The sequence below is a fragment of the Lithobates pipiens genome, unplaced genomic scaffold (assembly GCF_037356315.1).
Source record: "Lithobates pipiens isolate NorthernLeopardFrog02 unplaced genomic scaffold, aLitPip1_a1.2 Scaffold_22, whole genome shotgun sequence".
Lineage (NCBI taxonomy): Eukaryota > Metazoa > Chordata > Amphibia > Anura > Ranidae > Lithobates > Lithobates pipiens.
In genome coordinates this window covers 97,970,377-97,983,991 of record NW_027507784.1, presented here as the reverse complement: position 1 = coordinate 97,983,991, position 13,615 = coordinate 97,970,377, and the positions used below count along the sequence as shown (strand labels likewise).

The 13,615-nt window shown below is 40.2% G+C and overlaps 1 protein-coding gene across 4 annotated transcripts in view; it reads right to left on the bottom strand.

The window, feature by feature from the left end:
- Positions 1-13,615, bottom strand: part of UBR3 (ubiquitin protein ligase E3 component n-recognin 3) — a 301,116-nt gene that overhangs the window by 82,229 nt on the left and 205,272 nt on the right. For 2 of the 4 annotated variants that reach the window (XM_077447962.1, XM_077447964.1), the window contains 3 exons: positions 8,630-8,740; positions 6,443-6,661; positions 121-257 (listed from right to left, as the gene is read on the bottom strand). In XM_077447962.1, coding sequence (XP_077304088.1) covers positions 121-257; positions 6,443-6,661; positions 8,630-8,740 — 467 coding nt within the window. The remainder of the gene's footprint in view (positions 1-120; positions 258-6,442; positions 6,662-8,629; positions 8,741-13,615) is intronic. The other 2 variants (XM_077447963.1, XM_077447965.1) reach the window with 1 other exon arrangement.

Genomic DNA, 13,615 nt, shown 5'->3' with positions numbered 1-13,615 from the left:
AAAAAACATTTTTGGACATTTGCTGTGTCTAGCAAAGTTACCTCTAATTCTTGGTATACAATGTGTGTGTGATAGGTTGCTGAGGAAGGGGTTTGATTTCAGTGTAAACAGGAGACTTACCGAGCGACAGAGTACATGAACAGAAAGTCATTATCAGGGGAACCCAACGTCTTGCTGTAGTCTGTGTACTTCTTTTGAGTGGTGCTCTTGATATCTTTCATCACTGCTTCCATTTCTTTGCTTAAATTTGTTTCCGACTAAAGGGAAAGAATAGGATGTTCAAGTACAAGTCATGAATATGGCAAAAAAAAAAACAGCAACCATTGGAAGTAAACATTTGCCAAAACTTCCATCAACTCCGTGCACCTGTCACCATGAATTCATATTTATTATCTTCTTCCATTTTAGCTATTGCCTGATCACAGATTTTTTTTATGGTTGCTCTCAGATTTTCTTAGTGGTAATTTATGCAATAGCATTGTATTATAAGCATGTGCATATCAGATGTTAGGACACCAATAATTAACTAATGTGTTTTTCCTGTGTTTTCATGAATGAAAGCGCTCTTCTCAAGATGCAATCCATTCACCAGACAAGCTAACAGTTCCCTTTTTCTTTCTGTGCTTTGGACAAGCTACAGGTCTGGACTATGTGTGTGCACTGAACAGGGCAGAGAGAGACAGGGCTCAAAAGGTGGATGTAACTATCCACATGGGAAAACCATATTTTAAAAGGTGGTTGTAAACCCTTACAAACCACTTTTCACTACAGGTAAGCCTATAATAAGGCTTACCTGTAGCTACCATGGATCTCTCCTAAACCTGCAGTTATCCACCTTACCAACCACTGCATATCTGCCAACCCTCTTCTCCAATTCCTACACTGGCTCCCAATCACCCAGCAAATTAAACTCAAAATACAAAGCCATTCACAACTCCTCCCTGAGCTACATCACCAATCTTGTCTCCAAATATCATCCAAATCGTTCTCTCCGCTCTTCTCAAGACCTCCTACTCTCAAGCTCTCTCATCTCCTCCTCCCATACTCGTCTCCATGATTTATCCAGAGCCTCTCCCATCCTCTGGAACTTGCTACCACCACCCATCCGGCTATCCCCTACTCTTGCTACCTTCAGGCTATCTCTGAAAACTCATCTCTTCAAGAAAGCCTATCATGTCTCTAACTAATCTTTTACAACTTCCATCAGCTCATTCCCCACAGTTATAACCTTTTGTACCACCCGCCCCACCCTATTAGATTGTAAGCTCTTCTGAGCAGGGCCCTCTTAATCCTCTTGTATGTTATAGTATTATAACTGTATTGTCTCCCTTTTATATTGTAAAGTGCTGCGTAAACTGTTGGCGCTATATAAATCCTGTATAATAATAATAATCCCCTGTATCAACATGTGCCGACATCATCGGCACACGCGCACTGAAGCAATGGCTTGCTGTTGCTTCAGCTGATGTGCTGCTACCGGCAGCTCCCACACACATTCACGGGAGTGACGTCATTGCGGTTCCAACCAATCGTAACGCCGGAGCTTGCAATACCTGGAAATAACTCCGGGAGACATGTAGCCGGGCAGAGCAATGTGCTGAGACCTCTGCGGGGGCTTCAATCTCAGGTATTTCATAATGAGCTAGTATTCTATGCGGACGCAGTGTCAGTCCGGAGTGTTTCTGTTCACTAGTTCAAGTGCGATGCAGGTGCGAATTGTTAACTGAACCGGACCCAAAAACACACAGGACCCTTTTTAAAAATGCACCGCAGCCGTCCCGCACATGTGTGAACCGGCTCCAAGTCGGTCTGATTCACATGTTATGCGAATTGGATGTGGTTAAAAATGCATCCAATTCGCATATATGCAAACCAAGCTTTAATGAAAGCAAGTGCTGATCTATCTAGTGATAGATCTTTAACCACTTCAGCCCCAGAAGATTTACTCCCCTTCATTACCAAGTCATTTCTTGCAACATGGCACTGCGTTACTTTAACTGACAATTGTCCTTTTTCTCCACAAATAGAGCTTTCTTTTTGTGGTCTTTTATCACCTCTGCGGTTTTTATTTTTTGCGCTAGAAACAAAAAAAGACCAACAATTTAGAAAAAAAAATTTTTTTTTTTACTTTCTTCTGCTACGTTTTTGGTAAAAAATCCCAATAAGCGTATATTGGTTGTTTTGTGGAAACATTCTAGCGTCTACAAACTATGGGCTATTGTTAATTATTTATTTATTTTTTTACTAGCAATGGCGGTGATTAGCGATTTTTAGCGGGACTAAGTGACACTTTTTGGGGACCAGTGACACTAATAAAGTGATCAGTGCTAAAAAAAAAAAAAAAACTGTACTATTGACACTGGCTTGGAAGGGGTTAACATCAGGGGCAATCAAAGGATTAAATGTGTTCCTAGGGAGTGCTTGCTAACTGTGGGGGGTGCTTTGACTGGGGAAGACAGATTTGTGTTCCTGATTAGTAGGAACAAACTCTTCATCTACATCCTGCTCTCCATCTTCCCCCCTGGTAGAACGGCAGTCTGCCTTGTTTACACAGGCAGACCTCCCTTCTGCCTCTCCTAAGAATGACCAGTGGGTCCCGTCGGAAATCGCATCTGCTGGACCCAATGATTGGGTACCGCTGTGTCCAATCTCAGCGGGAACTGGTCGCCGGTGGCGCGCACGCCCCAGACCAAGTGCACAAAATCACGTAGGAGATACGCGATTTCGCCACAGGAGGGCTGCCCTTCCGCAATATATCTGTGTGGGGCAGGCCTTAACAGGTTAAGGGAAGACATATCCAAAAAAAAAAGGAATTAAAAATCAAATGTCTTCATTAATTGAGTCCAATATGTATTCTGCTACATGTGGTAAAAAAGATCCCAATAAGTGTATATTGATTGTAGACACTATAACTTTTGTGCAAACCAAGCGATGGGATATATATTGGCATTTTTATTTATTTTATTACTAGTAATAGCGGCGAACAGCAGCTTACAGCGGGACTGCGATATTGTGGCAGACAATAGGACACTGACAAATACTTTGTGGGCACCAGAGAAACGAATACAATGATCAGTGCAAAAATATGCACGGTCACTGTACTAATTACACTGTCTGGGAAGGGGTTAAACATCTAGAGCAATCAAAGGGTTAAGCGTGTGGCTAGCTAGTGTTTTGTGTTAGATGCTTTTTACTAAAGGAAGTGATGGATTTTATTCCCCACTTTGCAGGGACACAAAATCCTATAGTGTGTGTGTGTGTGTGTGTGTGTGTGTGTGTGTGTGTGTGTGTGTGTGTGTGTGTGTGTGTGTGTTTCTGCACAGGAGGGCTACCCTGTAGCAGTATATCTGCTATCGGGTGGTCCTTAGGTGGGTAAAGCAGACCTTGTATGAATATCCAAGATCCACTAACTACAGAGTCCCCCACCCACACTTAGAATGAAAAACACCAACTAAAAGCTAAAAACACCCAATGTATTAAAAGCACATAACGAAAAAAAAAATCTTCAGAGTGTCAGGTGTGAATTTTGAAGATTAATTTACCTTCAGCTACAGAATTGAATGATGGCTTTTTTTATAGTGCTTTTAATGCTTGTTCAGAATATGAAGATACTATAATGTGCATATTCTGGGTACAGGAGGGGCTGTCTCAACTAAGCATACATTACTACCTGCATACCTGAGCCAAGGACAAATGGATTGCAGTACGTAAATGCTACATGAATTGCTCTCTCTTACTCAAGATGGCTGCAGCTAGAAATGCTAGTGTTTTTCAAAGCGATTTCTCAACAAGATAAAACATGGAGACGTGGATGGATGTGTCAGTTTGCTTTGAATATAAAAAAAAAAAAAAATGAAATGGGGTTTCCGTTTGTGGTGCTCAGATACAGGTAGGTTCCTTTTAAAATCAAATTTAAATTTATTAACCTCTTGGTACCGACAGTACGCATATATGTGGCCTCTCGGCATGTGTGCCTTAACACCGGGTGGCCACATATATGCGGCGCTGTGCAAACAACTGAAAAAATACTAAGCTGCGCTTAACTTATACAAACAAGTGATTGTGCAAAAATTAATAAAAATATAACAACCATATATAAATAGTGTTACTTACAACATACATAATGTAGAACACACATGAAAAGAACCAAAATATGAAACTTAAATCTTGCAATATGAGTTCCCAATATATAAGACTCTTATCAGCAAAAAAGATAAAACAGAAACACCCAGTGTTTAGATGGTGAGTCCATGTACATGAAAACGAATTATAAAATAACTGAAAATAAAGTCCTCCAAAATTAGACCACAATATTCATAGATATCCGCCTCTCGGTTCAATAGAAACAAAAGGGATGTTCAATCCACCACCAACATGCGATAAAATTTGCCGCTTACCAGAACGACATGACCCCCCGCTACAGAGGGTCACACGAGACTTGTAAGGATAGATGTCACTTCCAGCCAAAAGGGGGATCCTCCGTGTCCTCCTGGTTCCACCACTCCAGTGGGGATAGGAAAGGGGACCTGTTCCCGGGTGTCTTCCTCACAGGTCCAAAGGAGGGTTCAAATGCCGCAGACTTAAGGCTTTTTTTCTATACATTTGTAAGTGTATTTTTACTTTTTTATCGTGAGTAATAAAGGGTTTTACACTATCTGGAGTCTTTTTCCCTTTATGGTTCCTATATTCCTGCATTTGAACCCTCCTTTGGACCTGTGAGGAAGACACCCGGGAACAGGTCCCCTTTCCTACCCCCACTGGAGTGGTGGAACCAGGAGGACACGGAGGATCCCCCTTTTGGCTGGAAGTGACATCTATCCTTACAAGTCTCGTGTGACCCTCTGTAGCGGGGGGTCATGTCGTTCTGGTAAGCGGCAAATTTTATCGCATGTTGGTGGTGGATTGAACATCCCTTTTGTTTCTATTGAACCGAGAGGCGGATATCTATGAATATTGTGGTCTAATTTTGGAGGACTTTATTTTCAGTTATTTTATAATTAGTTTTCATGTACATGGACTCACCATCTAAACACTGGGTGTTTCTGTTTTATCTTTTTTGCTGATAAGAGTCTTATATATTGGGAACTCATATTGCAAGATTTAAGTTTCATATTTTGGTTCTTTTCATGTGTGTTCTACATTATGTATGTTGTAAGTAACACTATTTATATATGGTTGTTATATTTTTATTAATTTTTGCACAATCACTTGTTTGTATAAGTTAAGCGCAGCTTAGTATTTTTTCAATTTTGGTTCTGTATTATATGACACAGTGAAGCTGCAGCTAAACGTTCATTCTTATAAGTACCATATGAGAGTATATACAATTCAAATTTTTTTTGCACCTTAGCGCAGTTTTTTTTCCTATTTTCCTGTGCAAACAACTGCCTGCTCCCAGCATGCTAGCCAGTGGGGATCAGTAGACTCCCAATGCATACTTGGGATTGGGAGCTTTCTGATCATGTGATTACTGTGGCAGCCAAATCACAGTGCTCACATGACCCTAATGCCCGCCTTCCAGCTTTCAGAACTCTGAAAAGCTCCTGAAGGCGGTCAGCTCCAAGGCGTTAATATTTAGGGGGTTGGTTGAAACACTCAGGTGCTTCTTATAAGTCCTAATAACTTTAGGAGTGAGATTTCCATACAGCAGTTTGTGCCATAATGCCTCAATCTGCAGCTAAAACCTCCAATCATTTTTATCCTATAATATGGTGAATTGATCAATTAAATGGGAGTGGAATTCTGGTCGGCATATCAAACCTCCAGAGTCCTCAGTAGCTGCTTGAAAGCCATTATGCCATGTATACATTATACAAAAAGATCTGAGCCTGTAGTTTTACCACCTTAACTAAATAGTTCATCAATCTTTACCTTTAAAAAAGGGTCAACAATGCTCAGCTAAAAGCATGGCGGCTAAGTGGTCAAGACTTCCACCTAGTAGAGCTAGGGTTGTCGGTTCCACTCCCAACCACGGCATTACCTACCTGGGGCCTGCATGTTCTCCCTGTGTATGTATGGGTTTCCTTCCACACTCCAAAAAAGACACGCTGGTAGGTTAATTTGATCCTGCCTAAATTGGCCCCAGTATGTGTATGTGAGTTAGGGACCCTAGATTGTAAGCTCCTTGAGAGCACGATATATATGTAAAGTGCTGCGAAAATTTATAGCACTATATAAGCAACTGTAAAAAAAAAAAAAAAAAAGTTTTTTTCTTTGCACTAGGCTTAAATAAATCAAATGTATATTTAAAAAAATTATATAGTTGATATGCAGGGATGCTTTCCAGCCCTCTAATCATCTCACAAATAATGCCAAGTCTATTCTACAAGCGTGCTTTAGAAAGGCACATCTAATAAATGACCATCTCTCTACACTGCAGTGATAGCAACTGACAGATGAGATGGGGTGACAGAGTGAAAGTAACAAGATGTTTTGGCCTTACACTGATGCTTACTGGGAAAGTTCCCAGCTGTTCTTGAAGCTCCTCCACCTCTTTGATAAGTTCTCGCATACTCTTGTTTCCATGAAAGTGACTCTGCCAGTGGCTTCTCTCTGTACTGTTACCAGGAAAACAAGGAAGGACGCTGTTTGCAAACTGCCTGCAGAGAGGACATGTGAACTCTCCTTTCTCAACTGAGAAACCCGGCAGGACCTGGTCATTCTGGAAAAGAAAAACAAAATATGAATCACATAACCTTTACAAAACAAATTCATGATAAAAAGTTGGAAAGTCATACAGTGAAGTCTTCCACGTTAGAGCTGCACGATTCTGGCTAAAATGAGAATCATAATTTTTTTGCTTAGAAGATAGATCACGATTCTCTCATGATTCTCGTGGCATTTTCGCTTTTTTTTCCCAAAGAAATGTGTTTGAAAAACCGCTGGGCAAATACGGTGTGACATAAAATATTGCAGCAATTGCCATTTAATTCCCTAGGGTCTCTGCTAAAATATATCTAATGTTTGTGGGTTCCATGTAATTTTCTAGCAAAAAATATTGATTTTAACTTAAAGAAGTGTCAGAAAAAGATTTAGACTCTAAGCCCTTGTACACACGGTCGGAGATTCAGACAACCAAATCCGTCGGATTCCGTCCGTCGGATTTTGTCCAACGGATCTTGTCCTAAAACGGTTGCATACACACGGTCGGACGAAGATGACGGAAAATCCGATCGTTCATAACGTGATGACGTTATTTCGTTACAACGGGACTATGTTCAGGCTAGTAGTCAATAGCTTTGATGTAGGAATTTGATCTGAGCATGCGTGGCACTTTGTCCGATCGGAATTCTCTACACATGATTGGAGTATGTCCGATCAGAGCATTTTGTCGGAAAATATTTCCGGCAAGTTGGAAAATTTGGTCCGACGGAAACAGTCCGATGCAGACCACACACACACTCGAAATATCCGACAAAACGCTCCGATCGGACACATTCCGTCGGAATCTCCGATCGTGTGTACAAGGGCTAAGGGTCCTTTAACACAGGATGGATCCATGATGATCCGCCCCGTGAACATCCGCTTGCTCAGTGGGGATCGCTCCGTTGATCCCCGCTGAGCCGGCGGATGACAGGGCGGTCCCTGCACACTGTGCAGGGACCGCCCTGTCAGATCTCCGCTCTCCCCTATGGGGGATCGGATGAACACAGACTGTTCATCCGATCCACTCTGCAGGCAGATAGAAAAATAGGATTTTCCTCTGTCTGCAGAATCGGACCATGGCATAGGGATGCATGTATGTCCGTACTTCATCTGAAAACGGATGGATGAAATACAGACATACTGTCTGCACGTGTGAAAGGGGCCTAAGTGGTTAAACTTCCTGCATTTACACTGTTGAAAACTTAGCAGACTTGATTTTTTCTTTACAAACAAAAGTGTATCCCTTTGATCTAAGAAGGAAGGTTAGTTACAATGTTTCATATTAAAAACTTGGCAGAAAAGCCCGGATGTTTTCTTTTGACAGCTGAAAGAGCAGATAAGTGTTATATGAAAGAATTGGCAAACTGCAATAGAGATCGTCGGGGGGGGGTTGAATCAAGATTGTGATTTTTTTGACAATTGTGCAGCTCTATTCCATGTCTTATAGTTCACATGTATCTAAAGCCAAAAGTAGGGAGTGGCAAAACCCACATGCATTTTCTTTTATTCAATCTCTGTCACATTCCACCTCCATTTCTGGTGCCAGGATTACAAATAGTGTGAAACAAATTCATTAACAAAAACCTAACCCCTTTTCCACTCATTTGAAAACAAAAAGAGAACAAAAAAAGGTTGAACATTTTATACACCAATGAAAACCAAGACCTCATCCATGTTCGGATAAGTCACACTGGCTATTGGTGCACTCTCTCAAATGTGCCCCACCATGATTAATGCATTATCCAAACTTGCCATTTTATTAGTCAATGAAGCACTGATTGCCTTGAAGGCAAGTGTAATCCACGCCATAGCTACAAATTTGGATCTCATGCTAAAGCTTACTGTAGATGATACTCAGGCTAATCCATAAATATGACCCTGGGTGTCAATCTAGCTATCCTTATATGTAGTTGGTGCACACATAAATCTGCTCCCTCTTGTCTTACATTGCGTATCTTTAACATTTACAGATACTACTACTTACACGTAATGACTCCATGTAGGACTTATGGCAATCTATATGGAGTGTGTGGCCACAGGTCTGTACATAAACACCTCCTTCCCAGCCTATAGACACCGATTGAAGACAAGAACTCTGGCAAAAGGAAAAAGACAACAATATATTTTTTTAAACATTTAGAAAGTCTCAATATATGCTGCAGTTCTTTATAAATAAAAATGAACCAATGACAATTAGTCTCCCTTGAAGATGCCATAAAGGCACACAGATTCCTACACACAGAAATCCAGATAGAAGCACATACAGATTTTACGCCGGTAGTGGTGAAAATTAAACCCAGGACACGAGTGCTCACCACTAAGCCACTGTGCTGCTAACATTAGATGCATTTGTGTTTCATATTCTATTGAAACTCTAAGGTAGGCCATACACTGAGCAGATTCCTTTCCTGCAACCATGATTCCCCCACTAACACAGACAGTGTTGACAGTGGAATCCCTCCTGCTGACCAATTGTCTGCTGCCGGTGATTATCACTAGTGGCTATAGCAGTCGCTAGCGATAATCATAAGAGAATCTGGTTGGCTGGCTGTAACAGATTTAGATACACTGACATATTGATGCCAAACTCCAACTTACACTTTATAATCTGTTACAGCAAACTGTTTTTTTTCCCCCCTTTAGGATAAAGGTTTTGTATGAATAAAAAAAAATCTGATCATTTTAATCACTCCTTCCAGTGCTAAGTGGTTTGTCCATGTAAATTGACACATTCTACTGGACAGTTTGAGCTTGTGAAACACAATAGACTTGCTGGATCACCAAATGAGAATGGAAGAAAAAAAAAAGCCTAAAAAACGAATATAGCAGTCACATTTAAGAATGGTTAAGCTGCAATATAATACGTGTTTTATTCTGGGTTTAACACTGCTTCAACTTCTTTTCAGATAGTAAGATAGGTAATTGGTTGGTTGAACTGGATGGTAATTTTTCTACCACATTAACTATGCAATATTTTCATATAAAGACATAGAAAATACATTCACAATTAGATATATAATTTAAAGAGGAAATTACATCACGAGACAAATTAAAATGGCAAGAAATGTTCCTTAAATTGCTTGACCAAACTGGCACCTGTCTATATCTAATAAGTCTGTTGAACAAGCTGAACAGCATAAGGATATAAAATTATATTTAATTTATTTTCTCTAACCAAAACCAAGCAAATCAACCATAAATGAAAGCTTTATTTCACATGGGCTTTCCATTTTAAGGATCACATAGAAACCCTCAGGCTGGGTTCACATATGAGCATGCAGCGGCTCACAGTAGGAGTCCAGTGCGTCTCTGTTCACCGTTTCAAGTCCAATTTCAGCCCAAATTTTTGGCTGACTTCGGACCTGAAATGGATCAAAAGACGCACAAGCTCCTGTGCAAATCGCACCGGAGCTGCTGCGGAGATATGTTAACCGGCTCCATAGAGAGTCGTTCACAATCTCCTGCTGTGTGAATTGTATGCGGGGAAACCACATCCAATTTGCACTAGTGTGAACCCAGCCTCAAGCTTCTTTGCAAAAGTAAGGGCAAATACAATCAAACAGAAATCTGCCTTTACCAGCCTAAAATGGGCAGGCCAGCGATACCATGCTTACGTTCTTGCTATAATTAACTACATGCCACTGCTTTCTATTTTAAAGGGAAATCCCAGCTTCTATTATTAGCCAAAACCAACACAATCATATCACGGTGTTCCGCATGCAACTTTAATTTATTTTTCAGATCCACAACTCAGCGCAAGACTCAAAACAGAGAAAAAAAATATATAGAAAATCATCGGCTGCACTCCACTCTTGCTTTATATATTAGTTATCTACAAAATGACTGCATACAGCAATGTCTCCACCTAGGAACCAACCTTCGTTCATCCATTTCACCACTCCTGGTTTGCTCACAAGTAGAGGGGGAGCCAGTGCTGATCTGATGCTGGTTTACCAGCATGTCCCTTCACCAAAAGACAGTTAGACATGCTTCTGTCAAAAGGACAGCTGTGCATGATAACTGAATGTCAGCCAGTTCCTGAAGAACCGGCGGATACCGGCCAATATTCGGCCCGTGTGTACTTGGCTTAAAATGAAAGTTCAGCCAAAATCCAATGCTAAACCTACTCCCAGCCACATTCTAAACCTAATCTATATAATCCTATAATGAAAAAAAATCTCTATACATACCTTTTCTAAAGCCAGAATCCAGCAGCGGTTGCTGAATAGTGAGAGACAGCCGACAATGGCTGGGAAGTGACGCCACCCATAGTGTTACAAAGTGGTTTCCGTTGTCAGCTGCCTGTTCTGCACACTCCCACACACTGAAGTCACCGACAGCTCAACGTGGGATTGGGGTGGATGGAGAATAAGTATAGCGATCTATCTGTAACAGGGCTGGATAGATTAGGCTTAGAAGGTGGCAGATAGAAGGTTCAGCATTAGCATTTTAGCTGAACTTCCTCTTTAAGGGTGCGGTCGGACCAGCGCAGCAGATACTGGTGTATTGCACGGCTGACTTTTTTTTAAAAATAACTTTATTAAAATGTCATACAGTGACATTTCCTATAGTCCTATTGGCTGCCATGTGATGGCTGCACTGGAAAAAATAAAAAAAATAGGGAGGACTGCACGCATTTCTTTTTTTCAGCGCACACTGCCCACACATGCCCACAACACAGTGGTATGAACCGGCCACACCAGAGATGAGGCATTTTGCCTTGACCTGCGGTGAGGGTGCAGTGGGATTTTGCTGGAATAAACACCCAAAGCAGTCCCACCGCACCTAGTTTGAGTTGGACCCTCAGACAAAAAAAGAAAAAGAAGAAAAAAAAAAAAAATCAAAAAAAGAAAAATCACAGCTGCTGGAAGAGTTTTGTCCTCATTTGTGGTGACAAGAGCTCAGACTTATGAAGTGCAAGTCTCAAACTATACTACTATTAATATTTCTATTGCGCTACTAATATTTCTATAGCGCTTTCTGTCCTGGGCACTCAAGGTGCTTCATCTGCTTTTGGGGCAAGATGGAGAGGCAGTCATCTTGTGTCTGCTCAGGAGAATATTATACTAGGGCCAATTTTAGACAAATCGCCAATGAACCTACCTGCATGGTTTTGGAGTGTGGGAGGAAACCCACTCGTACAAGGAGAACATGAAAACTCCACCTATATTTGTGAGTAGCTATTTTTAAGGATAAAGCACACGGGGCAAAATTAGAACCAAAATAACTGATAAGCACTTTTAGAATTCTTTAAGAATTGCTACTACATCCATCAAATAGTTTATCAAAAATGGTGTCAAATATCTCACTCGTTTTAAGTTGCCCTCTTACCCATTAATACAAAATATAAAAAAAGGGGTTCCATTTATGAGATAGGTGCAGCTTTTTCTGCTCATCTGCTATTCTCATTGTTAGTGAATTTTATGCATGGCCCAAAACAATTCCGTCTCTTCCAATGTGGCTCTGGAAGGTAAAGGGTTGGGCACCCCTGCTGTAAAGCATTCTGTTTGTAAAATGCCTGTTTTAGGATGGTATGTTCACTGCTCACACAGTATAAGCTCATGTGTAAAAAGCACCCAAAGTTTGACCTATGGCCAGCCATCACTGCACATCTATCTGCTCACTCCAGAAACCTGAACAATCAATACTTGGCCAAACCAATTCACAAGAAATTTTAGGTACGTTAATCACACTCCGGCAATTCCATTTGTCACATACAAAAGAATACATTTGAAGCACAAACAATCCATTTCCTTTGACAGCAGAGGGTAAACTCAACTATTAAAAGCCTCTAGCTACTGCAGGGCAGACTAATACATAGCTGATGTCACCTTCCAGGAAAAAGAGAAACTAAAATTAATTTATATCACCAGACCATTCTAACAACACAGAATATTCGGATTAAATTATGGATGGGCTTTTAGTCTAAATTTGTAAAAAAATCAAAAATAAATAAAAAACAAGAAAAAAAAAGGGAAGTAACGATTTTTTTTTTTTAATTACAGAGGAATCATATTGTCTGCAATAAGGGACAGTTCATGCTGGGATCACTTTGCGATGCGATTCTGTAGCCCCTTCATTTGAATGGGCCGAAAATCGCAGAACGCAGTGCATGCACTACTTTTAAAAACACACTGCACCGTTAGTATGCAAGATAAGATCTTGGCACATGCCCTTTTGACAAAAATCAGAAGCTTGGTTGGCCAACAATCGTACCATGTGTGAAGGCTGGGATGCCATTAAAGTCCTTCTAGATTGTAAGCTCTAACGAGCAGGGCCCTCTGATCCCTCCTGTACTGATTTGTATTGTAAGTGCACTGTCTGCCCGCATATTGTAAAGCGCTGCGCAAACTGTTGGCGCTATATAAATCCTGAATAATAATAATAATAATAATAGTGTGTAAAGGCCCAATACTTTTGACATATATTTATTTTATACACACACACATATACATATATATATATATATACATATATATATATATATATATATATATATATATATATATATATATATATATATCGCTATATATAGATATAGATATAGCTATAGATATAGCTATATATAGATATAGATATAGCTATATCTAGATATAGCTATATATAGATATAGATATAGCTATATATAGATATAGATATAGCTATATATAGATAGATGCGTGCATCTATAAAAGCTCTGTAACAACCTTCCCTCACACAAAATATATTTTAAAATGCACCTACATTTTTAAAGTACTAAAATGAGATTCATAATAATCAGAGTCTGCTCTATAAAAGTAATGAGAAGGGATATTTACAGAACAGCAGCATATTCTGAGCAGTGAACAAATCTGAGGTCCTCTTAATTACCGGCACGTATTAAGCGCTCTTCTTGCTTCACTTGCTTACACAAATCTGCAGAGTACTGACAGTTTTCATGCCAGTTGTTGTGGCAAAAATCTGTTTCTAGTGATTCACAGACTAATTGTTC